The sequence below is a fragment of the Gambusia affinis genome, linkage group LG22 (assembly GCF_019740435.1).
Source record: "Gambusia affinis linkage group LG22, SWU_Gaff_1.0, whole genome shotgun sequence".
Lineage (NCBI taxonomy): Eukaryota > Metazoa > Chordata > Actinopteri > Cyprinodontiformes > Poeciliidae > Gambusia > Gambusia affinis.
This window is the reverse complement of record NC_057889.1, coordinates 23,432,572-23,458,875: the sequence shown is the minus strand read 5'-3', so window position 1 is coordinate 23,458,875 and position 26,304 is coordinate 23,432,572. Positions and strand designations below refer to the sequence as shown.

At 41.2% G+C, this 26,304-nt stretch overlaps 1 protein-coding gene across 3 annotated transcripts in view; it reads right to left on the bottom strand.

Moving 5' to 3' along the window:
- dse (dermatan sulfate epimerase) overlaps positions 1-26,304 on the bottom strand; it is a 41,389-nt gene that overhangs the window by 6,650 nt on the left and 8,435 nt on the right. For 2 of the 3 annotated variants that reach the window (XM_044106891.1, XM_044106893.1), the window contains 3 exons: positions 19,694-19,947; positions 8,821-9,060; positions 5,057-5,264 (listed from right to left, as the gene is read on the bottom strand). In XM_044106891.1, coding sequence (XP_043962826.1) covers positions 5,057-5,264; positions 8,821-9,060; positions 19,694-19,947 — 702 coding nt within the window. Of the gene's footprint in view, positions 1-5,056; positions 5,265-8,820; positions 9,061-19,693; positions 19,948-23,224; positions 23,348-26,304 lie in introns of those variants that run through there. The other variant, XM_044106892.1, reaches the window with a different exon arrangement.

Sequence of the window (26,304 nt, the reverse complement as noted above, 5' to 3'; positions counted from 1 at the left end):
CAGTGAACAGGTGTTACCGGGGCTTTGAGGTGCATTGTGGTGACAATCGCGGTAACTTTTCTTTATATCAGAATGTCTCATAAAAAGACAGACATTCTTCATATCTTTCGATGGGATTGACTCAGGTTGCATTTAGTCCAGCACTGGGGTAGCTTGATAAAATTAAAGTTAGGAGTTTTCTCTGCAGCTCAACCATCCACCCATCCATTTTCTGTACACTCTTGTCCCTAGTGGGGTCAGGATGGATGCTGGTGCCTATCTCCAGCAAACGTTTCAGGCAAGAGTCGGGGTACACCCTGGACAGGTCGCCAGTCTGTCGCAGGGCCTGCAGCGGAACCATTTCTGTGTTTAGGGGAGAGAAGGGTTTTTTGCTATTGCAAAGACAATTACGAAAAATAAATATAAACAGTATTCTAATTTCAACATCATACCTACATTTTTATTCACAAACAAGTGTATTTTGAAAATAAATATTCTTGCCCATAATTTGATAGTTAGAGGGTGCAGATCCGTTCCCCTCCTCCTCACCATGGAACCGGTCTCTGAACAACATGGAGGCAGAGGCACTGAGAATCCTGTCATTATTAACTGAAGGCAGACAGACTAATTTATTTTGCAAAATTATTATATTTAGCTAAATATTATTGTTGAGCAGGCCTCCTGACACAGATAAAAAAAGGGCACCAAGGATAAAAGGGGCAGGGGCTTAAGCCTCCTCTGTCCCCCCCTCTGCACGTGCCTGATGCTCGAGGACAGAGGGATATCACTAAAACAGGGGTGGGCACTCCTGGTCCTGGAGGTCCGGTGTCCTGCATCTCTTAGAGTCTCCCTGGTCCAACAACCTGAATCCAACAGCTGAATCTCCTCCTCAGTGCAGTCAGGTTCTCCAGAGTCCTGCTAATGACCTCATTATGTGTTGAAGCAGAGATGCATCTAAAAGTTGCAGGAGACCGGTCCATGAGGACCAGGAGTGCCCATCCCTGCACTAAAAGAAAAGCTTTATTTCTGCTGGCAAAAAATTGTGGTTCTGATTTTTGTTTGCGTCAACAAACTCATTCTCTGAGAAACTTGATGGGCCAAAACGTCCAAACTCTCTGTTTGGATGTTTTTCTCTCATACTAGCCACCTCTTTGGAAATGGCAGTAAAGCCAGTCAGCTTGATTTTGATGTGCGCGATGGCACAAGTTACACCACCCTCCTTTCAAAATAAAAGTACACCTCTGGTTTATGTTTGATTTAAACTTTAAGTTTCTTTCTGGCAGCTATAAAAGTTCAAAGCTTTGTGTTAATTTATTTGCTAAAGAATATTATGTATCTGAAAATATATTAAGATATATTGTGCGGGAAAAAAATGTTCTCCAAACCGCGTATGTGTAATCTCAATCAAAATTGGTGACATTTGACAGGCAAAAAACCTTTCTAATTCCACAAACAATACGTTACCAGTGACTTCTCTCACTTCAGCGTGAGATGCACAACAAATGGGATATTTAATTTAATGCTGCTAAAGTGGCCTTAGTAGCTCTTCTATTTCATGTGTATTGAGTTTTTAATAAGCGTCACAGAAACTGATTTTGTTGCCCAACTTTTACCGAGTCTTTCAGATCTTCGCACGGCCGCACGTATTAACTCTGGCTTCTCCTCGTTTTTTTTTTTTTTTACACAAACAATGCTAAATAATAAAGAGATGGAAGTGAAGCCTACCCAGTAGATCCACGGAAAGAGGAGGATGTTGATTGGTGTCAGACATCCAAAGGAGAAGGTGAAGCAACAATGTTTGATTAATTGGGGAACGTTTCGACTAGATTAAAATGTTTAACCCTCAGTCTTAGCGTGACGCTCAGGAAGAGCAGCAGATGTCAGCCAACAAGTGACCCATCAGCTCTCCAGTTCAGGAAACATCAAAGAAGCTCATAAACCGACGACCCGCCAGAACCGACACGGTAAAAAGCTCCACCGGGATCCAAACCACTCTTAGAACTACGGGAGGTTCAAACTCTGTGTAACAGAGTTACAAATGTGCTTTTTGTTAAATTATTATTTCTTATTCATTTTATATTGAGAATTTGTGAATTTTATCATATTCAGTTATTTTTATGTATTTTGTTGTGTTTTGCCTCTTGGGGGGGTCGCTCTTCTGCACTCCGTCTCGTTTGTGTGAATATTTCCAATGTCTCTGATGTCGCCCTGTCGCATCACTTCCTCTTATCTTTGAAAGTTGTTTATCCTTTAATCCACTTAGACAAACAGCAACCATCACAAAACGTTCTCTCACTGAAAACACATCAGAAACATTTCATCAAATCTACTCTTCTTCCTCACCCTTAAGCTGTAATGACGTAGATGAGTTGGTAAAAGATTTTCAGTCTAAAGTTTCAGATATCATTGATTCCATTGCCCCAATTAAAATGAAGGTTGTGTCTGGTAAGAAGAAATCTCCATGGAGAAATGCACAAATAGTTAGATCTGCAAGATAAATCTGCAGAACGAAAATGGTGTAAAACTCAACTTCACGTTCATTATGACATCTATAAAGAAACACTATGTTACTATCATTTAACACTTAAACATGCAAGACAGGCCTTCTTTGCAGATGTCATAAACAAAAACATTAACAATGCTCCAGCTTCATTAGCAACAGTTGACAGACTCACAAATCCTCCTATCACGTTACCACCTGAATTTCAGTCTATTGCTGCCTGCAACCAGTTTTCCAGTTTCTTTTCAGAGAAAATTCAAAAAATCAGAGGATTAATCTGCACATCCACTATAAAGTCAGAACCAACACTGAACCCAAACAAAACAAATACAGGAAAAATGACCCAATTTCAACTACTTAATTATAAAACCCTAGAGGAAATTATAAGTCAATTAAGCTCCAGTTCCTGCTGTCTGGATGTTCTACCCTCACATTTCTTTAAGAAAGTTCTGCCTGTTGTTGCTACTGATCTGATCCAAATAGTAACTCATCACTCTCATCAGGCGTTTTCCCCCAGGCTTTGAAAACAGCAGTAATCAAACCACTGGTAAAAAAGAACAATCTAGACAAATCACTACTGCAGAATTACAGGCCGACCTCTGACCTCTGACCTCCCATTCATCAGCAAAGTTATTGAAAAAGTTGTGTGTAAACAGTTAAATAGCTTCCTAATGATAACCAACTGCTTTGACTCCTTCCAGTCTGGTTTCCGGTCTCACCACAGCACAGAGAGTGGCCTAGTCAAAGTGTTCAATGACATCCATATAAATACGGACTGTGGGAGAACCACAGTGCTGGTTCTGGTTCTGGTTCTGGTTCTGTTGGACCTCAGTGTTGACCATGACATATTACTGAATGGACTGGAGAGTTGGGTCGGACTCTCCGGTCCAGAGATTAACTGGTTTGAATCGTACATAAAGAACAGGGATTTCTTAGTTTCAATTGGAAACTTCTCATCAAAGAGGTCAAAGGTCACATGTAGGGTACCCCAAGGTTCAATCCTAGGACCCCTCTTATTCAATATCTATATGCTTCCACTAGCTCAGGTTATAACAGGAAATAATATTAGCTACCATAACTATGCAGATGACACACAGCTCTACATTATGATGTCACCAGGTGACCTTTGACCCCATCCAATCACTGAACAGATGCTTAGAACAGATAAATGTGTGGATGTGCCAAAACTTCCTCCAGCTGAACAAAAACAAAACTGAAGTTATTATTTTTGGACCTAAAGAGGAACAATCTAGTTATAGATCTAGAGTTATAGATCTAGAGTTATAGATCTAGAGTCAGTGCACAGCTTCAGTTATTACAACTAAAAACCAGCGATCAGGCCTGAAACCTGGGAGTAGTGATGGACTCTGACCTGAACATTTCAGAGCCACATAAAGACAGTTACAAAGTCGGCCTTCTATCACCTGAAGAACATTTCCAGGATTAAAGGACTAATGTCTCAGCCAGATCTAGAGAAACTCATCCATGTGTTTATCTTCAGCCGTATTGATTATTGTAAAAGTCTCAAAAATTATATTACATCAAATCAAACACAAAAACACATTGCAACATGGAATCAACAATCAAAACAGAACATTAAGTCAGATTCCGTCATTAAATTTATAATTGATTACGTTTCAAATACAATTCTAAACAGGTGGGTTTTTAGTTGCGATTTAAAGGAAGTCAGTGTTTCAGCTGTTTTACAGTTTTCTGGAAGTTTGTTCCAGATTTGTGGTGCATAGATGCTGAATGCTGCTTCTCCTCGTTTGGTTCTGGTTCTGGGGTTGCAGAGCAGAACCAGAACCAGAAGACTTGAGAGTTCTGGAAGGTTGATACAACAGCAGCAAATCTTTAATGTATTGTGGTGCTAAACCATTCAGTGATTTATAAACTAACAACAGTATTTTAAAGTCTATTCTTTGAGCTACAGGGAGCCAGTGGAGAGACTTTAAAACTGGTGTTATGTGCTCTATCTTCCTGGTTTTAGTGAGAACGCGAGCAGCAGCATTCTGGATCAGCTGCAGCTGTTTGATTGATTTGTTGGACAGACCTGTGAAGACGCCGTTACAATAATCAATACGACTGAAGATAAACACATGGATGAGTTTCTCTAGATCTGGCTGAGACATTAGTCCTTTAATCCTGGAAATGGTCTTCAGGTGATAGAAGGCCGACTTTGTAACTGTCTTTATGTGGCTCTCAAATGTTCAGGTTAGAGTCCATCACTACTCCCAGGTTTCTGGCCTGATCGCTGATTTTTAGTTGTAATTACTGAAGCTGTGCACTGACTCTAGATCTATAACTCTAGATCTATAACTCTAGTAATAATTCCTCTTTAGGTCCAAAAATAATAACTTCAGTTTTGTTTTTGTTCAGGTGGAGAAAGTTTTGGCACATCCACACATTTATCTGTTGTAAGCATCTGTTCAGTGATTGGATGGGTTCTGAGCATTTTAAGCATTTATTCCAAACAGCAGGGCTCAGTTTCTAAAGCATGGGCCTTATCTGCACCTGAAAGAGGGAAAGCATAGATATGCAAGTCACACTACCAGTAAACAAAATTCAGCAGCTTACCAAATGAACTCCGTGTGCAGCGTGCACCATCGCTGGCCCTTTCCAGCCTGGCCTGGCCCTTCTGTAATCCTGTTTTGATTAATCAGATCTGCCAGCCAATTCCCACTGCCATTACGCAACACATAGCGATCCAAAAAGACCAGCTGACTCTCTGGCCCGTAGAACCAGTTGTAGTTGGAATCTGCGATGGCCACGGTCCGCTGAAATCCTGGTGGGAGGATTCAAACAGAGACAGAACTTCAGGCACAACTAAAAGGCAAAGTGGAAAAAAGTCCATTTAAAAATCTCTTTAAACAATATGTGGCTTTGTAGATTACAACAGTGATCTACAAAGGGCTCCTTAGAAAATACAGTCTGTGGTCACAAGTATGATTTTGTTCTCACTATCCTGTACTTTGCAATTACATCAGAAAACCCATGGTTTCTGGTGTTGACAGCATTCTTTGAAACCAGTTATAAAATCTACAGCATCTAATGACTTGTCTGGGAAACAAGTATGTTATTTAGTAGTTTGTGGATGAGGATTGAGAAAGCGATCAGACCCAGGAAATAAAGTGGAATAATGTGTTTAATGTAGTACCTCAAGAAACAAAACGCCAGAACAACAGGTGAACAATGAGGAGTGAACACAAACTCGGGTAGATGCAACAATGACAATGACAAAAAGACAATGATTAGGATCCAGCAGGGAAACAAAGAACAGGTGAGGTTAAATACACAGGAGATAATCAGGAGAACGAGAGACAGCCGGAAACAATAAAGGGCTAGACACGACAACACAGGGACTTAATTAACTAATAAATACACACAAAACCCCACATCCTCACAAAGAATGAACGCAATAAGCATCAGAGAAAGTAGAAGAAATACATAAAAGCCCATCAGGTAGATTTTACCAGAAGTCTATTTCTTCACAGATTTAACGCAGATCCTGAAAACTAGACCCAAAAGTTTGACAGTAGCAGATTCTGTCGTCGATGTTACCCAGCTGTACTGTTTATTCTATTTTATTTGCTTTTCTGTATTGTTTTTATTTCATGGGTAGTCTGTCCCTTTAAGAGGTAAGTACATTACTTTACGGCAGCCTTTCAATTTTGGTTACTAGGGGAATTGCATGGCTTCATACTTTCAGAGTTCCTGGAGAGCTGAGACATGCCAGATTCTGCCTACCTTCCCCGTATCACCTGGCTTCTTTGTGCCTGATATAATGTTTTCCTGCTAGCTGAGCATTATTGGTGATTTGTAATGTCGTATTTATTACCAGTTTTATGTGCTAAGTCAACTGTAATGCGGTAATGGTTCAGAAACCAAACTCTTGTTTGATGGGTATTGTGAGTTAAAATGACTGCTAGTCACAAAAGTAAAGTTAGTCATGTTAAGTGAAATATTAAATTTTCGTCAGTGTTCAAGAGGTGCTCATTATTTTATGGAATTATATCTTTGTCATAAAGAATAATAAACTTTGTTTTAAAATGGACCCCATTGAGGGTTGAGAATTTCAGAGCTGCTGCTGACCGTCTCTGCCTACCTTCTGCAGATTGCCTGACTTCTTTATGCTTGATAATATGTTTTCCGGCTAGTGCATTATTATGAACAAAAGTCAGCAAGAGAAACATTAATGAAGGGTACGTTTGCCTGTGGAGGAAAAGCGGGAGACTGCTGGGTCATCTGTCGTCCACAGATGCTGGGTCTGGGATGACCCAGGCAGTCATCTGACTGGGATGGCGTCATTCTGGGTTGCCATCCCAGTCAGATCTTTTTCATCTATTTTTCATATGAACCAGACACACACATGCCCACACACAATAGAGCTCTGTATGATTTATTTTTTTTTTGCTGGCCAGCTTTTCTTCATTTTTTAAAAATATTTCTGGTAAGGTCCCTAAAAAGATTCTTTGTTCAGTAAATTATTTTCCTTGGTTACATTAACATGTCGTAATTAACGTCAAGCCACATTTAAACATAACATGGGCGCTAAGACGCTCGCGCTGGTTTAAACACGCAACGGAAACGTTGCTTCTGTGCAGAGGTGTTAGAAAACTCCGGAGCTAAAACTGTCTCACAAATGCACAGAACAAGATTCACACTTGTATTTTTGATGAAAATACAAATATCTCTTGATTTACAAGCTGATTCTGGCCTGTGAGTTGTGTTGCATGTGTGTGTGAATTTTGAGACTCCCTGACATCTCAATCCACAAATGTCTTTTTTTAAAATAAATTGTCTATCTGATTGGATGATCACCAACCATTTGGATAACTTCCTTGTTTCAGCCAATCCTATGAGTGGACCCCCACTTTGGGGTCACCAATGTTTCAGCCAATCACATTAACCTATTCCAACAGTGCTGTAGCCATGTAGAAGCATAGACAGTTTAGGCCTCAGTCTGGCTTCTGGCAGCGACAGAAGAGCAGTAAATGAAATATCTGTCTTAACATATCTAGCTATTTATCTCCATGTTATGATTAATATTAAGCAATGTCATTGTGCAACTATCAACACAAGTTAGCAATATAAGCGAGTAAGGTGTTCTACCAAGCTATGCTAGCACTTCTGCAAGCTAATAGCATCAGGCTTTGTGAATCTTGTCCTATGCATTTGTGAATTATGAGACAGTTTTATCTCCAAAGAATACTATAATTTGAGTAGCTTTTTGTACTTATGCGAATAGTTTTACTCCACTGTACTTTTTTCTTTTAATTGAGTAATGCTATTGCTGCTCCTGAGAATATTGATTTTGCATTTAAAGAAATTGTTTATGGAAATTTGAGCATAATTACTCAACATTTAACACATGTCACTGTTTACATCCTTGTTTATTTTGTACTAATAAACATGGTTATTTTATTTGAAAAGTCACAGAAAGTGACTGTTTATGTATAAATATTAAAGTAAAAGCTTGAAAGAGAGCAACCTGCCAGTGGAAAACCACCTTCAGGGTTCATTCACGCCAAATGTCTATTGAACTTGTTTAGCTGCTTTAAGCAAACTCCAGTTCATTTGCCTAGAAAGTTTGCTTTGTTTGAGGATGTGTGAATGCAAAATCAATCTCTGATCCGGACCAAAAAGCAAACTGTGTCCACCTAAAAAGCTAGGTTTCAGTTTAGTTGATGTGAACTGTGGTGCAGTTCAAATGCAAATGTGAATCAGACCATTACCAGACTAGAGACCCCTCCTCAAAGCAGTCCACCAGCTCTTTGTACTCACCATCTCTGACTGCATAGAATTTCTGCAGATGACAGAACATTTAAACAAAATCTAACACATGCAGCGTGAAAAGGAATGGTGAGAGTACAGGTCCCTGTACTCTCACCATTGTCAGTATCACAGGTCCTGTGATACTGACAACCTCATTAGATATTTTAGTCTTCTAGGAATGGCTTAGATAAATGATATACATATGCTAAAATGGCTCAACCAAAGTCCAGACATAAATCCAATTCAGAATCTTTGGCAAGATATTTAGAGAGCTTCTCCAACCAATCCCAATGAACTGTTTTATAAAGAAGGTTGAGCAAAATGTCAATGTGTGCATGTGAATGCTGGTGGAGAAATGCCACAAATGAGTTGTTGTTACAGCACTGAAAAATGATACATCCACATATTTCTGTTACCAAATATATAGATATAACTATACCCTACGTTTTGTTGGTCCATTACATGAATTCTTCACTGACATTGTAGAAGCATGAAAACTTTTCTCAGGGCGCATCTTTACAAAATAGATTAAATTCTAAAATTACTTCAGATTTTCACCCAGTTACCTGGTAGGATGGTCCTGTAGAGGAAGGCAAAGTGCTTCAGTAGCCAAGGATGGCTGAAGTGGCCGATGGCAAAGTGGCGCTGCACCAGAAACATGTACTGGAATAGGGAACGGGTGGTGTAGGTCCCATAGGCCACACCCTCATAAAGTGAACCATCTGTCACGTCCTGCAGAAGGACCATAGACTTCTCCATGATGGACAGAACTTGCTTTGTCCACAGGTAGGCTTCCTGAAGGTAACCTAGAACGCATTACAACAGGATGTCTGAGTTTCAACTGTAGTTATAGTGACAGTTCTTCAATTAGATCAGATTTTTATTGGTCATTAAACAACTAGCATTCAACTAAGCCAACCTTTACTCCTAAACACAGTTCTGTTTCAGCTATAAGGGTGAAACAGAGCTACACTGTCGACTCTTGTCATTTTTCTGGGTTTCAGAGATATTTATTGTGGGGGGAGAGAGGGGATAGAGTGGCTGCTAGGGTTAGGTTTCTGGCTGGGGCAGGGGCTGCTAGTAGGCAGCCATATTTGGTCAAAAATGAAGTCTCTGTTGAAATGTATGTTGCAATCTGAGTTTCTCAGAGATCTGTATTCTGAGGAACATTCTCTCTCCACTGCATGCTACTCATGTTACATTTTTCTGCCAGCTGTAACTGTGCAATTTTAACTACCTTTAGAGTTTTTTCCAAAATTAAATTACGTAGTGTTTCATAAATTGCCAGTCTAATAATCACATTTGTTTTAACCTTTAGGCTCTTTCTCAACTTTCATATCTTATGGAATCAACTTATAGATTAACTCCAAAGTAAAAATGTTAACCTTTTCCTGGACAACATTTGTGGAGAAGATTTCCCAACATCCAGAGGGGGCCAGAAACAGTTGATGGTTTTAAACAAAAACCTAAGAGCTGTAATTTGATCTAGTTTTTCATTGAACCATAGCCAAAGAAACTAATCTGTGACTTATACCCATAGCAGCCAATGACACAGTGGTATTCTTTGCAGCACGAGATGGTGCATTGTCATATAAGAGGGGAGAAACTCATGGTGTGGTGACCATCCTCCTTGACCTCTGACCACAACCCTATTGAGAACGTTTGGAGTTTCCTCAAGCAGAAGATCTGAGGGTGGAATGCAGTTCATATCAAAACAGCAGCTCTGTGAAGGTATTCTGACATCCTGCAAAGAATACAGGATACGGGTTCTATGGATGCAAGAATTGTGCAGGTGATGTCAAAGAAGGGGTCCTATTTTAACATGGAACTCGGTCTGTAAAGATGTTTTTTGTTGAAATAGCTTTTGATTTTAGTACATGTGATGCTGCACATTCAAAGAATGACAGTTTGCAGTTCTTTATAATCCATAAAATGTTTAGAAAATCTGCTGTGCATATTAATTTGGAACAGTGCATTTTGAGTTTTTCATTTTTGAAAAAAATACTGTTCTCATGGGGAGCTTTGTTCAGTAAAATTTGATTTATACTGTAATAGGTCATGACTTGAAAATTATACTAACCATCATTTGTATTGACCATTTAAGAAAATCTAGAAAAATGGCACATACATAATAATAGAAAGGCAGATTCAGCTACTGGAAGTGAAGGTTGCATTCAACAATCTTTATGGCAACGAAACAACTCTTCCTAAAACAATGAAGAGTCTGCATACCCTGCCCCATGCAGCCCACCCTGGAATCTTCTGGGAGCTAAATCGAAACACACCGTAGTAGATCTGATGAAAGGGCCAGTGGCGATAAGCCCTCACCTGGATGAGTCAGCATAATCAGCTTTGAGCCAAAACCCACATCAAACGTAAACATCTGCTGCACCGAAGGAAAACAAATGAGGAGAAACTATTCCACCGGCGCCTGTTTCGCAAGACAAAACGACCAGCCCGAGCAATAACGCACTCCCACTCCGTGGGAATCCCACTGAAAAACAGATTTGCTGCTCTTCAACAAGAACTTGTGAGGGAAACTTCACCTTCAGACATCAGCCACTATGTACGAAGCACTTTCGCCCTCCAAAGGGAACACTAAGAAAACCACAAATATACCAAAAGTACTTATTGTCGGAGATGAGACAGTAAATGGAATCAGCTGTTTCTGCAATGCCAAGAAAACCAGAGTCATGTCCTTTCCCAAATACACTGTTTCTGCTATTACAGAGAAAATACTCTGACCGCAGATCAGCCGAATATTGAAACTCTAGAAAATTATGGCATCACTGTACTCTGAAGCACATTAACAGAAAACCATAAGCTCTAGAGAAATTACGAAAACATTTTACCGGAGCAGACATGCGTATCAATGTCATGACTGAGTTTCATACCAATAGGGCAATATTTGTGGCCGTGAGGGTGATTTTAAAAGAGTGTATTTTTAGGACTTAGTGATTGCCTGGCCCCATACACAACAATGGAGCAGCTGGTGAGGTCCTTGTTCTGGGGGTCTTTTTTGCTTTTTTTGTCGCCATGTTAACTCAGAATCCCACCAGAAATAGTAGCTCCAATGCCGGGATCAAGCCGCACGTTTTGATACCACTTTTGTAGGTGTGCACGCAGCGGTATGAGCCACATTAACGGTCATGGAAGAAGAACTAAAGAATTACTGAAGAAAATTTCTGAAGAAATTTAAACGGGGCCTGCCAAAGCGCGCCCGTCGGTCTGGACCTGGCGTTTTGACGCTGAAAGTCAGCATCAATGCCACAGAAAGCTGCATTGAGATCGACGGCATGAGAAGAATCACAAGAACATTGACTGACACGGACTTGCGCCATTCAGAGTGTTAAAATGAGTGTATGAGTTAAAATTAACCAAAATGCTAACATAAGTCTAAATGCTGTCATTAGCCTGTGAGGCATCACCAGGATGTTGTCTGTAATTCACTTACTCCATTCAGTATACTAAACATGGCTAATAAGTAAGAGAAATAGGTAATAGCTTATTTAAGTTAAAAGGCTAATGCTAACGAACTGCCTAAGCTTAGCTAAGTAGTGGTCAATAGTGTGTGGGAAGTCATAAGCATCTTCACTAACATGGATTTGCACCAGTCAATATGATAAAGTAAGTGTATCAGCTAAAAATAGCCAAAATGCTAATGTTAGCGTGAATGCTGTCAGTAGCATGTGGGGCATCACTTGCACGTTGTCTGTACTTTACTTACTCCTTTCAGCATACTAAACATGGCTAATAAGTCAGAAATATAGCTCATAGCTTATGTAAGCTAACAGGCTAATGCTAACGAAATTAGCATTAGCTGAATTTACCTTTTTACCACATAGCCTTTGCTGATTCAGTGGAACAAGTACGAGACCAGATAACACTGAAACACACACCTTTCAGCTTACAGGGTTCTTAATGAAGTTAAAGTGGACTGAAGAGTTGTAGCTGATTTGGTGGATTTAAACAGCTGAAACTTTACATAGAAACTGGCATTCTTCAGCTAACCCTAAACTGAACTAAACTTAACCATGTGAAATTGTAGACGGTTAATATATGTAAACTTAACATTCCATCCTGCTGTCATGAACATTTTCAATCTGACTTGTTTTAAATTAAAAAAGATCATTTTGTTTGTTCTCAAGTGAGAACAAACAACAAAAGGTGTGCATAGAGCTGCCATGCACAACAAGGTGGAAGTCCTTCATATTACTTCCAAATCCAATTTCTCCCCGTCCATCTTTTCTATAATCTTATTATAGAAAAGATAAAAAGATTATAGAAGGGTAAGAAGAATCACTCATAGATTGATTCTTCTTTCACTTCCTACATCCCCTCTCACACTCAGTGTGACATCAGCTTTGATTCTTATATGAATAATTAATGTCTACTCCAGGCATAAAGGCTGGAAAGATTTTAAATGACCTTAAAAATACTTTAGTACAGTAATGATTGGTTTAGCGATTTGCTACTACAAATTAGCTATGGGAGTTACTGTAGGTGAAGAAAGAGGAAAGATTCAGCTTTAAAAAACCTGAAAGAGTTTATGATGTTGAATAAAACAGAAAGTGTCCCTCTTTCACATATTTCCAATCGTCCAGCTGAGGCTATAGTAGGCCTCCCTCTCTTTGCTGCTCTGCACTATGTATGCTGCCTTTGTCGCACACCTTCTACTGTAAGAACAAGTTTGCCCACAAATGCTCTGACCACAGCTCATTCAGGGTTCCAGAGAAGTTGGTGGAATTGAGCAGACACCCACCCAAACAGGCGGGTCTTCCCTGTGGATTTTTCCTGACCAGTGTTTGATTTGGGGACCGCTGGCCAGGACAGAGCAGGTATTTACCCCCAAACACGAAATATAGTTTGGACACACACAAATAGCACATTGATACCAACACAGCATTATTGCTCATACAGGGAACACACTGCAGTACCCTGTCTCTACGCAGCAATATTAAAACAGTACATACATTTCAGAATTGCACCTTTTAGGGTGGGAGCTCTGTACCCTCTAGGTTTTTACAATTATTTGAACAGTAAATTAGTTCTTATATTAGTTTTCAGTAGTCCTAAATTCAAGTATTATAAATAAACACTATAAGCGGAATAAAATACTTTGAAATTTTTCTGGTAAATGTAATAAAAAGGGCAATTATAGGTAATGTTAAATCAAAGCACCTCCACATTTATTCCCACTTCAAAGTGGCTAAAACTGCACGCAAATGTATATTTTCTTACTCACACTCAACTATTTAAGCTCCTGACTGCTGAAGTGAGTGAACAGCACAGTTAGATCAAAATAACTGTCTGCACCTTCTGATAAAAACTATATTGGTAAATCAGATTAAAAAAGAATTTAAAATCTGTTGCTGTCAGTAAGTTTGCAAGTCTAACCCTACCTAAGTGAGTTCACACCAAGAGCAGACCACAAGGTGCAAAAACGTCCTTAAAAACCCTAAAACATCAATATTGAAGGAGGCTCCTTTTACTGTTGATATGAAAGTCTGTTTCTGTTCAATCAGAAACAGATGGCACAGTTTAACTTTTAGAGAAAATGTACACCAAGGTTCCAAAGAGAAATATGAAAAAATGGAACCGTTTCATTCAAAATAAATAATTTCTGTTATTGATAACTAATTAACAAATACTCCATTAAATAAATATACGTCACCATAAAATAAAAGCGAGATAAATGTAAATGAAAATATTTTTGATGGGGAACTTATTTTGTCAATCACCGTTTTGTTTATTTTCAAGATTTATTTATGCAATTATTTCATTGTTTATTTATTTCATAATGGTGTTTTATTTTGTGACACTTTATTTTGAAAGCTACTTTGAAAGCTAATTTCCAGACTATAGAGCGCACCTTACTTACCTACAAAATCTTTTTTTAAAACTGGAAATGTACATATGTAAGCTTCACCGGGCTACAAGCAGCTGGTATCTCCACCGCTCTCGGATTTTTACAAGGCTGCGTCCTTCATAAATCTGCTATAAAGGACTCAGCCCTCCCTCTCCAACGCCAAACCATGGATTCGTTCACGGTGCAGCGGCTCTATTTCCCTCCTGCACTGCCAGATCGACAGCCCTCAACTTAAAAGCTGCATCATATGAACTTCTTTGTGTTGTTTCCATGATGAGGGGGTAGCTATATTATGAGTTTGAAAGCATTTCTCCTTTGTGCCTGCTGCTAGCATGTGTTTGTTCTAAATAAAAATTTACGCTTTCTTCTTTTGACTTCCAATTTTGACTTCTAATGATTCACTTCCTGCTAAAGAGCCCCCTGGTGGTTGGAGAAAAATCCACAGAAAAGCCGCACCGGGCTATAAGCTACATGGTTCAAAGTGTGGGGGACCAGTTGCTAGGGACTTTAGATCAAGGACCCCCCCCCCTTCCATTAGATCAAGGACCCCCCTTCCATTAAAATGATTCTATTCCTTTTTCCCTATGAATATTTTTGTTTTGTTTTGTTATTAAAACGCATTGTGTTTTATTGTCCATGTAAAGCTGTACATTCATATATATGTTGACAACTATTCTAGCTGGAAGTGAAATAAGTTTAGAAAGGGATCAGTTTTGAACAGGCGCTAAGGGCAGCTTGGGGTCCTAAGTGCTTGCTGTGTTGAAGAAGCTGAGCAGTAGTAGATAACAGCCTGAGTGTAACGCACGTGGGATTATGGATGTTGTTCGTGTTTCAAGAAATAAAGGAAAGTAAAGGAAATTTACTACAAACGCATGTCTCGACATCATTTTTGTTCGAGTGTGCAACAAAATATTGGAGGTTCCACCGAGATTATTAACGCTTCGTCGCGGGACTTTCTTGAGTGATGCTAACCGGAGCGAGCAGCGGCGGGAGCGCTCTTACACTGTGCGCGACCGACATGGAGGAGTTGGCAGAGACCGTCTCTCAGCAGCTATGGCTCTTGCAGTTGGATCAGCTCAAAGAGGTGTGTGCAGAAGCTAAAATCCAAAGCGGACATTCTGTAACGAGGCGAGCGTTAATACGATTAATAACAGAGTCCGTTGATGCTGTGATAAATGACGAAGAAGAGGAGGTAGCGAGGGGCTATCTTCGGAGAATGTTAAAATCAGTTGAACTGATATCGCAACATTCTGAAGTTACTGTTGAAGAGGAGGCAACGTGTAACACGTCACAAAGCACCCAAGCTGTAACCGAACAAATGGACTTGGCAGAAAAATACTCGCAGCTCCACCTTAACAACCAAACTTTGCAAGAAGAAGTACGGAGGCTAAATGAACGTATAAATGGTAAGCCTCAGAGAACAGTGACTGAAAATGTGATGCCAACCACAGCAAATAGGCTTCCAGAAGTAACCATACGGAGGGAATTTAAAATATGTGGTCAGATAGGGGAGAAGGGTCAGAAAGACAGGCTCTCATACACAAACTTAATGCATCAGATTGAGAGAGGCTTGAGTAAAGGGCATAATGATGCTGAAGTAATAGAAGCTGTAATAAAATCAATCAGCCCTGGTTTAAGCATTCGGGACATGCTTGAAATTAAACGTGATCTGACCCTGCCCCAGCTCAAAGCAATTTTAAAGGGACATTTTAAAGAGGATAGCTCCACTGATATCTATCAAAGACTGATAAATATCACACAGGACAGTCGTGAATCTCCCCAAAACTTCCTCTTCAGGGCAATCGAACTGAAAGAGAGGCTGTTGCTTGCTTCAAGAGAAGTCGATGCAGATGAACAGTACAGTGCCGACTTCATTCAGAGGAAATTCCTGAGGTCAGTCAGTACTGGACTGTTAAGTGACAACGTAAAGTTTCAGCTAAAGCCTTACCTTGATGATCAAACTGTGACAGATGAGACTCTTATTGAAAAAATGAATGAGGCGGCAAGTGTGGATTCAGAACGACAGTCCAAACAGAGGAAAAGCTACAACACCAAAATTCCAAAAATTAACGAGCTACAAACAGAAATGCAGATCAGGCAGCAAAACCAGGCTGCACCTCACGTCAGTTTGGCAATCCAAGAACAGGCAGCTGAAGTGGTGAAACCGAAAACCCGTAAAACATCTGCGCCCATCAGTGCAAGGGAGTCAGAGTTGTGTGAAACAGTAAGACTGCTCAGAGAAGAGATTGCTGAAATGAAGAAAAGCATGACCAGCTCTCAGTCTACTCACCAAGCAAGAAGGAATGTTAAAAGGGGATGCAAAGGATGTGAAGAGCACAACATAAGTGATCAATGTGAGCATTGTTTTAAGTGTGGACAGTTGGGACACTTCTCCAGGGGCTGCAGGGGACCAAAAAGGTTGACTGTGAAACCTGATGGCATGAATGTGAACATGCAAACCTCCACACATTCACAACACACTGTACTCCAAGGAGAAGCTGAGGAAAAGGTGTATAGCGGCTCTGTGAGCGGATTAGGCAGCTGGAGGCACAAGTGGGAATGGATGAGAAAGCAAGAGCAATCGTAGGTTCCACTTATGCCAGTCACCTCTCCTTACATCAGCACACCAAGCTGAGGGCTCTGATAGGAAATAAGTGCATGGTGGACTGCTTCTTTGAGGATGTGCCAACCAAGGCGTTGTGGGACACCGGCTCACAGGTCACCATTATAAATGAAAGCTTGAGGAGATCCCAGCTTCCCCACATCAAGTTACGCAGCACAGGTGAGCTCCTAGAGGAGGGAGAGACTTTGGTTGGGAAAGCAGCAAACCAGACTCCCATTCCCTTTTCAGGTTGGGTTGAAGTAAAATTCAAACTAGGATCAAAGGGAGGCCTGAATCCAGAACTGCTTGTGCCAGTGCTCGTCTCTAATGAGCCTGGAGTGGCTGAGCCACCAATAATTGGCTACAATGTCATTGAACATTTAGTAAAGAATGGCATGGAGCACCACCCTGGTGTCACATCCATAGCAGTAAAAGAGGCTTTCTCATTCGACTGCAAGAAGGCAGATGTGTTAATTCACTTAGTAAAAACAGCTAACCAAAATAATGAAGAAGCCATGGTGAAAATAGGACGTCTTAAAACAGTGATTATGCCAGTAAGTGGAGAAAAAGGATGCAAGAAGCCTACAAGTTGGCATCTGAGACAGCACATAAAGAGCGGAACAGGGCAAAGATGGAATATGATCGCAGAATTCATGGAGTGGAACTGCAGCCAGGATCTAGGGTCTTAGTGCGGAATTTCAAGGAGAGAGGAGGACCAGGAAAACTTAGGTCGTACTGGGAGGACAAGGTCTACATAGTCACTGAAAGGAAACATAAGGACAGCCCTGTCTATGCGGTACATCCTGAAAAAGGCACAGGGAAGATCAGAGTGTTGCACAGAAATTTACTATTGCCTTGTGATTTTCTGACTGCTGAAGCAGAGGAAGATGTGAAAAACATGATGGACAGGAAAAGGCAACAGCAGAGTAGAAACAGGAGGAAGCAAGGAGATTGTGCTGACAAGAATGGTGACAACAGTTCTGATGACGAAGACAACTGGAGGTTTATCACCCATCCAAGAGTACAACCTGAACAAGTTGAAGGTCAGCAGAGGAGGGATGCAGAGGATGCTCAAGTGGCTGCAGCACCAGAGGTGGAGCGGGAAGAAGAAATGGCGGCAGAGGAGCACTCATCATCTGATAAAGCAGATGAACAAGATCCTGTGGAAGCAGCGTCATCTGATGAAGCAGACGAACAAGGCGAGGCAGTGTCATCCGATGAAGCAGACGAGAGAGGGACGGAACCTGTTTCAAGACAGTATCCTGCTAGACAACGAAATCCACCCAAAACACTCACATACAGCAGGCTAGGCCAACCAACACTTATGGTTAGGCACAAGTAATGTTCAGTTCATATTGGGTTTAGGTTACATTGTTCCATTATATGTTCGGGTTACGGTACACAAGTTAGGTAACTATACAGGAAAGTGGGGGATTAGAGTCGTAAGCTTTAAGTATATTGATAGCTGATTAGTGCACAGCTGGAATTTGGACCGCTATTAGGTTGATTTAGACTGATATATATGTTGAGCATATAGTAGCATAAGCGGGTCTGAATAAAGGGTTATGGGGCAGGAACTTAAAGTCAAACTTTACAGTCTGTGATACACAACCTGCAGAGATGGCAGAGTGACCATACAGATATTACCTGGCCAGTAATGTCTATTGTTTCAACATGACATGAAGAGGGGGATAGATGCCATGTTAAGAACTGTTTCATACAGAAAGGTGTACCAAGAGACTGTCTTCCAAACCTGTCCCCATACCAGCTGAAGACTCAGTACCTCCAGAGATGTCACTATGTCGGGACGACATTTATTTTGAGGGGGAGAGTGTGGGGGACCAGTTGCTAGGGACTTTAGATCAAGGACCCCCCCCCCTTCCATTAGATCAAGGACCCCCCTTCCATTAAAATGATTCTATTCCTTTTTCCCTATGAATATTTTTGTTTTGTTTTGTTATTAAAACGCATTGTGTTTTATTGTCCATGTAAAGCTGTACATTCATATATATGTTGACAACTATTCTAGCTGGAAGTGAAATAAGTTTAGAAAGGGATCAGTTTTGAACAGGCGCTAAGGGCAGCTTGGGGTCCTAAGTGCTTGCTGTGTTGAAGAAGCTGAGCAGTAGTAGATAACAGCCTGAGTGTAACGCACGTGGGATTATGGATGTTGTTCGTGTTTCAAGAAATAAAGGAAAGTAAAGGAAATTTACTACAAACGCATGTCTCGACATCATTTTTGTTCGAGTGTGCAACAAAAGCGTGGGAAAAAGTAGCAGCTTATCGTCCTAAAAATACGATGCTTGTAATTTTCCACGTGTTATAAATGTTATATAGAAGAAGGGTTATATTAATGCTTACTAACACTAATATTTAGCACTTTGGATGGGTATAGTTTCTCAACAAATAAGCAATTTACCCTTACTTATTAAAGGATATTCTAGTCTAAGAAAAAAATGTTTTTGTGTTATTGTAAAACGACTCAAAAGAAGACTTTTATTTTTCTATTTAAAAGAAGAATATTGGAAAATTTTATAGATTTTTTTTTTGTTCTTCCTTCAAACCTTTCCCTTGTTTTGATTAATTCCTGTACGTTTTGAGGTCCAGAGGACGTCTTTGGCATAAAATGAACTCGCTATTCCAGAAGAAAGAACCTGATACCAGCTGTTAGAAGGAGGTGGAAATGTGATGGTTAGGGACCTGTCCATAATTGTGATATTATAGTATTCTTTAATACGTGAGCTTGAGGAAAACATGAGAATATGTGAAAAATAAAACTTAAGCTGAAGCAAAACTGGACCCTGTGGCATAACAATGACCCAAAACACACTAGTAAACTGACCAAGGACTGGTTGAAACACCTAAGAAGGTCAGTTGTGGGCTGAAACATAAACCTGTGACTTGATCTCAGGAAGATGCTGTGGGGGGACTAGAAAAAGGCAGGGAACCCCTGTGGGTGGACACCCACCTTGGGTCATGTAGACCAGGCTTCCGGTGAGCAGAGCCACACAGTTTGTGGGCTGATGATTGTGCAGGTACTGGAACCCCCAGCCACGTACATAGGACTTCTCGTACATCAAGCGAGATGCATTGCCTATCACCTGAAGGAAGCGATCCTGTTGGCCTTTGTTCAAGTACTCATACAGGAAGTCGTAGGCCGTGGCAAATCCAACCAGCGAGTGTGCCAAAGGAACTTCATCCCAGGGGGCATCCTTCACCAACCTGTAGTCCATACACAGGGGAAAGATGGAAGAAAGCTATCAGGCATACAAGAAGCAAAAACACAGATAGGTCAGCAGGTTTTCCCTTCTTTCAGTAAAGTCTTAGAAAACAATTTGACATTAACAGGTAAACTTTACCATCAATTAACACATTGATAGCAAAAACACTTTAATAAGCATTTTCACCCCACAGCTGCAGCTGCACCAATAAAGATTCAAAGAGTGAATCAAAGTGCAGAGTGAGCAGAATTTCAATTTTTTTTACACAGGTTAGACTCCCAGAGTGCTGAGGTTATGGAATTTCAAACATGCTATCTGCCTGCTGATAAGAAGCATGGATGTTGTAGAATCATTCTGTGCAGGGTGATTAGAAAGAAATGAGCATGAGATGTGACTCATATAAATATTATCTGACTCAACGTATCAAACTGATTTTTTGGGTATACATGGCTCATGATACCCATGAGCCATGATACCCAGACTCATGGGTCTGGGTATCATGAGTCTGGGTATCAGACTCATGTACAGAAAATGTACAGATTTTCTGTACATTATTATTACATTACATTATTACATTATTACTATTACATTATTTTTTGGGGTTTTGCTCTGAAATCTTTCCTTGGGGATCAGACGCTGGTGCTTCAAAAATAACTTCTCATTTATTTTTAATTCAAGTAAAAAAATTGTTTCCAAAGAAGCTGGTTGTCCACACAGTCATATGTCCAAGTGCAACATTGAGTGGAAGGAAAAGCAGAGCAGGAAAAGGCAGACAAGCATCAGGGAAAACTGTGTCCTTCAAGAGATTCTGAGGCAAAGCCCACTTAGGAGTTTCATACGAGATTCACAAGAAGTTGTATGTTTGCAGACAGAGACACCTTCTGTACCTTCTGTGCCTCTATCTGTAGACCTAAGGTTGGCAGATACAGTGAGATGATAACATCTCACTGTATCTTCCATCCATTAGTCTATGGACAGAAGGATGGGAGAAACAGTGAGACACAGACAATTGGAGTATCTGGGGGGGGGGGATTAGAGGACGGTCTAGTCACACCCCCAACCCGCCACAAGATGCTACCCTGGGAGGTTGCCCAACTTGCCCATAACAGAATCTGGCTCTGGCTGATTCATCACAATTTATCACTATGCCTAACTTTGTAAGCTTGAAATATAAATATGCACACAGCTTTGCAAACCCCTCTTGCTGCACTCCAACAAATTAAAATTCAAGCAGTTATCTTGCATTTGTAATCTCCAGTACTCAACAGTAACCAAGAAAAATTTTCGCCACTACACATGCATAGAAATAGCAGCAAGCCTGTTCAGGAGTCAACTGAGAAATAAAGTCTATTTTATTTTCTAGTTCTTGCATGCCCAACCGTTTTATGATACCACGAAGTCCATATCAAACATGCACATTCTCAAAAATGTTTTATTGTCTCAAACCAAGCATGTCTGAAGATTCTTAGTTTTCCAAGTTTTTATATTCAAGAAAATGTACAGAAAGTCACTTTGTTTTAAACGTTGGTTTAGAAATGTTCCTCTACATTCATTTCCTAGGGACAAAGGTGTACAGAAAATGGATGGATGGGTGGAAGCAACCTATTTGCATGCAGTATGTGGACTGTTGCATGTAAAATTCACTAACAGTGAATATTGTGCTAGTTTCAGTATTGGACCAAAGAAAGCAAGGCAAGAGCAAGCCTTTGAAATTGTGACGCTTTTGATGGATCAGATAGACTCAAGAAATTGTAACAGTAGCTGTGAAGGGGGACCCAATTTAATTTTTTGTCCTGGGGCCCAAGATTCCTAGCAGCGCCCCTGTCCTCACCACATTGCTTAGGATTTGTTGCTGCGGCTTGCGCAGTGTTAAGGAAAGAGGAGATCAGCTGCACATGTAGGCTGCGAAATGAGATGCAAGTGATTGGTTTTGGTGATCGGCAACAAGAGACCGTGATCGGCGATCACTCATCATACACTTTTGCATGGAAATCGGCCAATCGATTGGCCCACCTCTAATTAAAACCATAATTTACTCAATGGCCTGGGTCCACTCCATCCATCCTCACTTGTCAATACAATTCATGACACTTATTCCACTCCAAGCATTAGAAGGATCAGAATGAGTCACCATCATTCAAGATTTGGACCACAAGTGGATATTCAGCATGTCAGAAAGAAAGACTCAAAAACATATATGTAACTTCTATTGTGTTTATTACAATAGTCAGTAATTTCAAAGTATTAATAAATTTGTTTTATGTTCAACTTTCTGTAAGTTCCATGACTCTCAACCTTTCTACACAGCCCAGCACTCTGGCAGAGGGCAGATGGAGTTTCAGAAACTTGAGTGCAGCTCAGATTTATTTTATGTCTCAGTTTGCCCACATGGCAAAGACAAACAGAAAGGATTTGCTGAGTCACTGGCGAACTGTAAATCAAAGTGTGCTAAGGCACACGCCTGCATGTTTGCTTAGACGGATTAAATAATGAGGAAGAGAAACACAGAGCAAGCTGTCCCAGAATTGAGACTCTCCAATAAAACATGCTTCTTGGAGTAGCTGCAGACATAATTGGAGGTCATGAATACCACAGCTGACGGATCTTGGAGCCACTCTAAGAGGTTTAGTGACCGTAATAAAGTGCAGCCAAGGGGAAATTTGCTGTGTGCTCATACATTGTGAAAGCACGTGCTCAGTGGCTTTTCTTTTCTGCTCTGATATTGTGAAAAAATGGCATGGAAATCCCACCAATGTGATTCTGTCTGTCTGATCCTCCTGCATCAAAGCAACAACAACAAAATTTTGAGCTCTTGAAAATCCTCTCAGTCCTTCTCTCTAATGGGGAACAGACATGTAGCTGAGGTTAGAGTTAAACTTCACTTACATGTGGACAATCTACGTTCAGTTTTAGTCATTTTTGGTTCGGTTTAAACTCACATGTTGACCTGTGTTAGAAAGACTGGAACAATAGGCATGATTCTGTCCTGGCGAGTTCAAGTACAGACAAAAATACTGTTGACAGCAAAACATTCAGACTGGCAACGAGGCTTGGCCAGACATCAGACCAGTTCCCTCTGTTTTTTCTCCAACCATGTAAACTTTCATAGCATCAACAAGAAACATGGTAAAGAGCATGTAAACAACTGACCAAATTCAAATGATCCATTAACCACAAACAAACCAAGAAATCCAGAAAACATTATTTCAAACAGTAATCCTGAATTTGGTTTAGTTATTTTTGTCTAACATTAATAAAGGCAGACAAATATTCAGCACCTTAGTCATTTTTAAGTCAGTTGAGCAGACCAATTTTACGTAGATCTCCTCATTCATTGAAATCTTGAAAATAAAAAATCAGGTCATGAAACTCCGTCATACTTCGTCTCAACATCCATCTCTCCTTTATGACGGTAGCCATATTTCAAAACATCGGCGCTTGGATCCTTTGTTCAGTTTTTTTCCCCCCTCTGCTCCATTTACAACAGTGCAGTGTAGCTACTTCTACTGGTTTAGACAGGCAACCTGTTGATTACTTTGAACACTGCTGCCACCTAGTGGCCAGAGGCTTGTTTATCAGTTAAGCATAAATATAGATAATTATAAAGTCCTGCTTCCCGCGTCCCCCCTGACAATTCGCCACTTCCCACCATTTGAGAAGTACTGCTTTAATTTATGCATAGCTATGGTGACACTTTTTCTGTAAATGTTGCGGTTCAATCACCACAGTATGCTGAAAGCTTGGAGCAACTCTAATTGAATTCTTTTCTGATTAATTGCTCCAATACCTATTTGACCACTTGGGGGCGCTCATACACCACTGTCTTCCCTTTCCCAATGGTTAGTAGATCCTCCAGAATAGAAGGAAAAAAACAAGACAGTCTACTCACAGCAACGTGATCTACTCATTGAGCAGAACTCAACTCAACTACTCAACTACTGAGTAGAACACAGTGGAATCTTCACTAACATTCATAAGCAGCACATCCATCCATCCATCCATCCATTTTCTTCCGCTTATCCGGGATCGGGTTGCGGGGAAGGGAGGCCCAGACTTCCCTCTCCCTAGCCACTTGTTCCAGCTCCTCCGGTGGAAAACCAAGGTGTTCCTAGGCCAGCCAGGAGACAGTTCCTCCAGCGTGTCCTAGGTCTTCCCCGAGGCCTGCTCCCGGTGGGCATGCCCAGAACACCTCACCAGGGAGGCGTTCAGGAGGCATCCTGACCAGATGCCCGAGCCACCTCTGTCTGTTGATCTCCCACTCCCTTCTTCCCCCATTCGTGAACGAGATCCTGAGATACTTAAACTCCCCCGCTTGGGGTAGTACACCCCCCCGGATCCGGAGAAAGCACTTTACCCTTTTCCGGCTTAAATCCATGGCCTCATATTTGGAGGCACTGATCCTCATCCTGGCAGCTTAACACTCGGCTGCGAACCGCTCCAGCGAGAGCTGCAGCTCACAACCTGATGAAGCCAATAGGACCACATCATCTGCAAAAAGCAGAGATGCAATCCTAAGGCCACCAAAACGGATCCCCTCAATACCTTGGCTGGTCTAGAAATTCTGTCCATAAAAGTAATGAACAAAATCGTTGACAAAGGGCAGCCCTGGAGGAGTCCAACTCTCACCGGAAACGAGCCCGACTTACTGTTGGCAATGCGGACCAGACTCTGGCACCGGTCATACAGGGACCTGACAGCCTATATCAAAGGGCATAGTATGCCATACTCCCAGAGAACCCCCCACAGGGGTCCCCAAGGGACACAGTCGAACGCCTTCTCCAAGTCCACAAAACACATGTTGACCGGTTGGACGAACTACCATGTGCCCTCCAGGACCCTGGAGTGTAGCGCTGGTCCAGTGTTCCACAACCAGGATGAAAACCACACTGGTCTTTCTGAATCCGAGTTTCGACCATCTGATGGACCCTCCTCTCCAGGACCCCTGAATAGACCTTGCCATGGAGGCTTAACGCTTGTGCATGCAAAATTGAAGCGATACAGTTGAGTCCGCCTGGGGGTTAGAATGGGCCCTGCCTAGGCGAAAATGACACAGTTGATAAGTTACCTCTGTGTTGCTGGCTGTAACCCCAAGGAAGTCAACCTGTTGCTGCAACAGTGGTGTAGAGCAACACAAAATACTAGAGTTCACGCTAGATGCCGGCATGCAGCCGAGTGAACAAAGTTAGCTAGCTCCTCTGTGTTCCTGGCTGTAACACAGAGAAAGACCTACTGCTCCAGCTATGATTACACAGCAAAAGTGTGTGCGCGTGTGTATGAGTAAATAGAGATCTGGGCAGCTCTCTGTTCGAGTAGTCCAGCAGGATCTTTGGTGACAGAGAGAGATCTACGTGCTGCAGCTGTGATTACACAAGGGGATGTGTGTGAGCATACGTCTGTACATGTGGTGTGTATGCAGGGGGTGCACTCGAGTACCTATCCAACAGGGGCACTTATACATCCCCTGTTGTCACACACTCACCGACAGGGGATTGTGCGGCAAACAAGGGACGGCACTGCAGCGGACATACACACTCCAGCAATGACAGCGAACAAGGCGAATCGGCACTTGGTTTCTTGATGCTGCTTGAGAAACGTAGGGACAAACTCACAAGACAAAAATAAAAATTGTTAGCTAAAGACGTAACATGTAAGTTGAAGCGAGTTTGTTGACTGACATTGTCAGCCTGTTGTGAGCCAACAATATTGATAATCCACCAAGACCACTAAGGGACTTTGTGAAGAGAGTAGGAATTGCGTCTTACAATTGCAAGCAATCTATCTATCTATCTATTATTTCTGGGCTTTATTGATCTTTGGCGTGAAGCATGAAACAACATACACACTCCAAAGAGAGAAGAAAATTATCCTTTTCTCGGCTGACCACACCTACCTTGGCAAAATATTGAACTCTAAATTTTCATACACTTGGTCAGACATCCGTTCCCGACCGGCGTGCCTACTTGAATTATGTGACAAATAGTCATTGTGCTATTTGGTGACATGTATCACACTGAATAACACTCCTTCTTCTCCAAACGGACCACATTATGGAGAACACATGAAGAGAGTGGTGTTTGACACATGAAGCTTTGTAGAAATTCAACCTTAGCAACGGGTAGAATCGGCAGCATTTTACAAGCTACATGACTTTGTTCTCTATGGTGTAACATCACTTGATAATTCATTTGATATGTAGAATGGGTGGCTATTGTTCTCATGTTGTTAACTGTTGCGTTGTACGTTGTGCCAATAAATGGCTATGGTTATGGTCACATAAATGAGAATCTCACAAAAATCATTGTTCTTTGTTGTATCCTTTCTACCACCATGCATTTCATAGTGTGCCGTCGTGACCTAA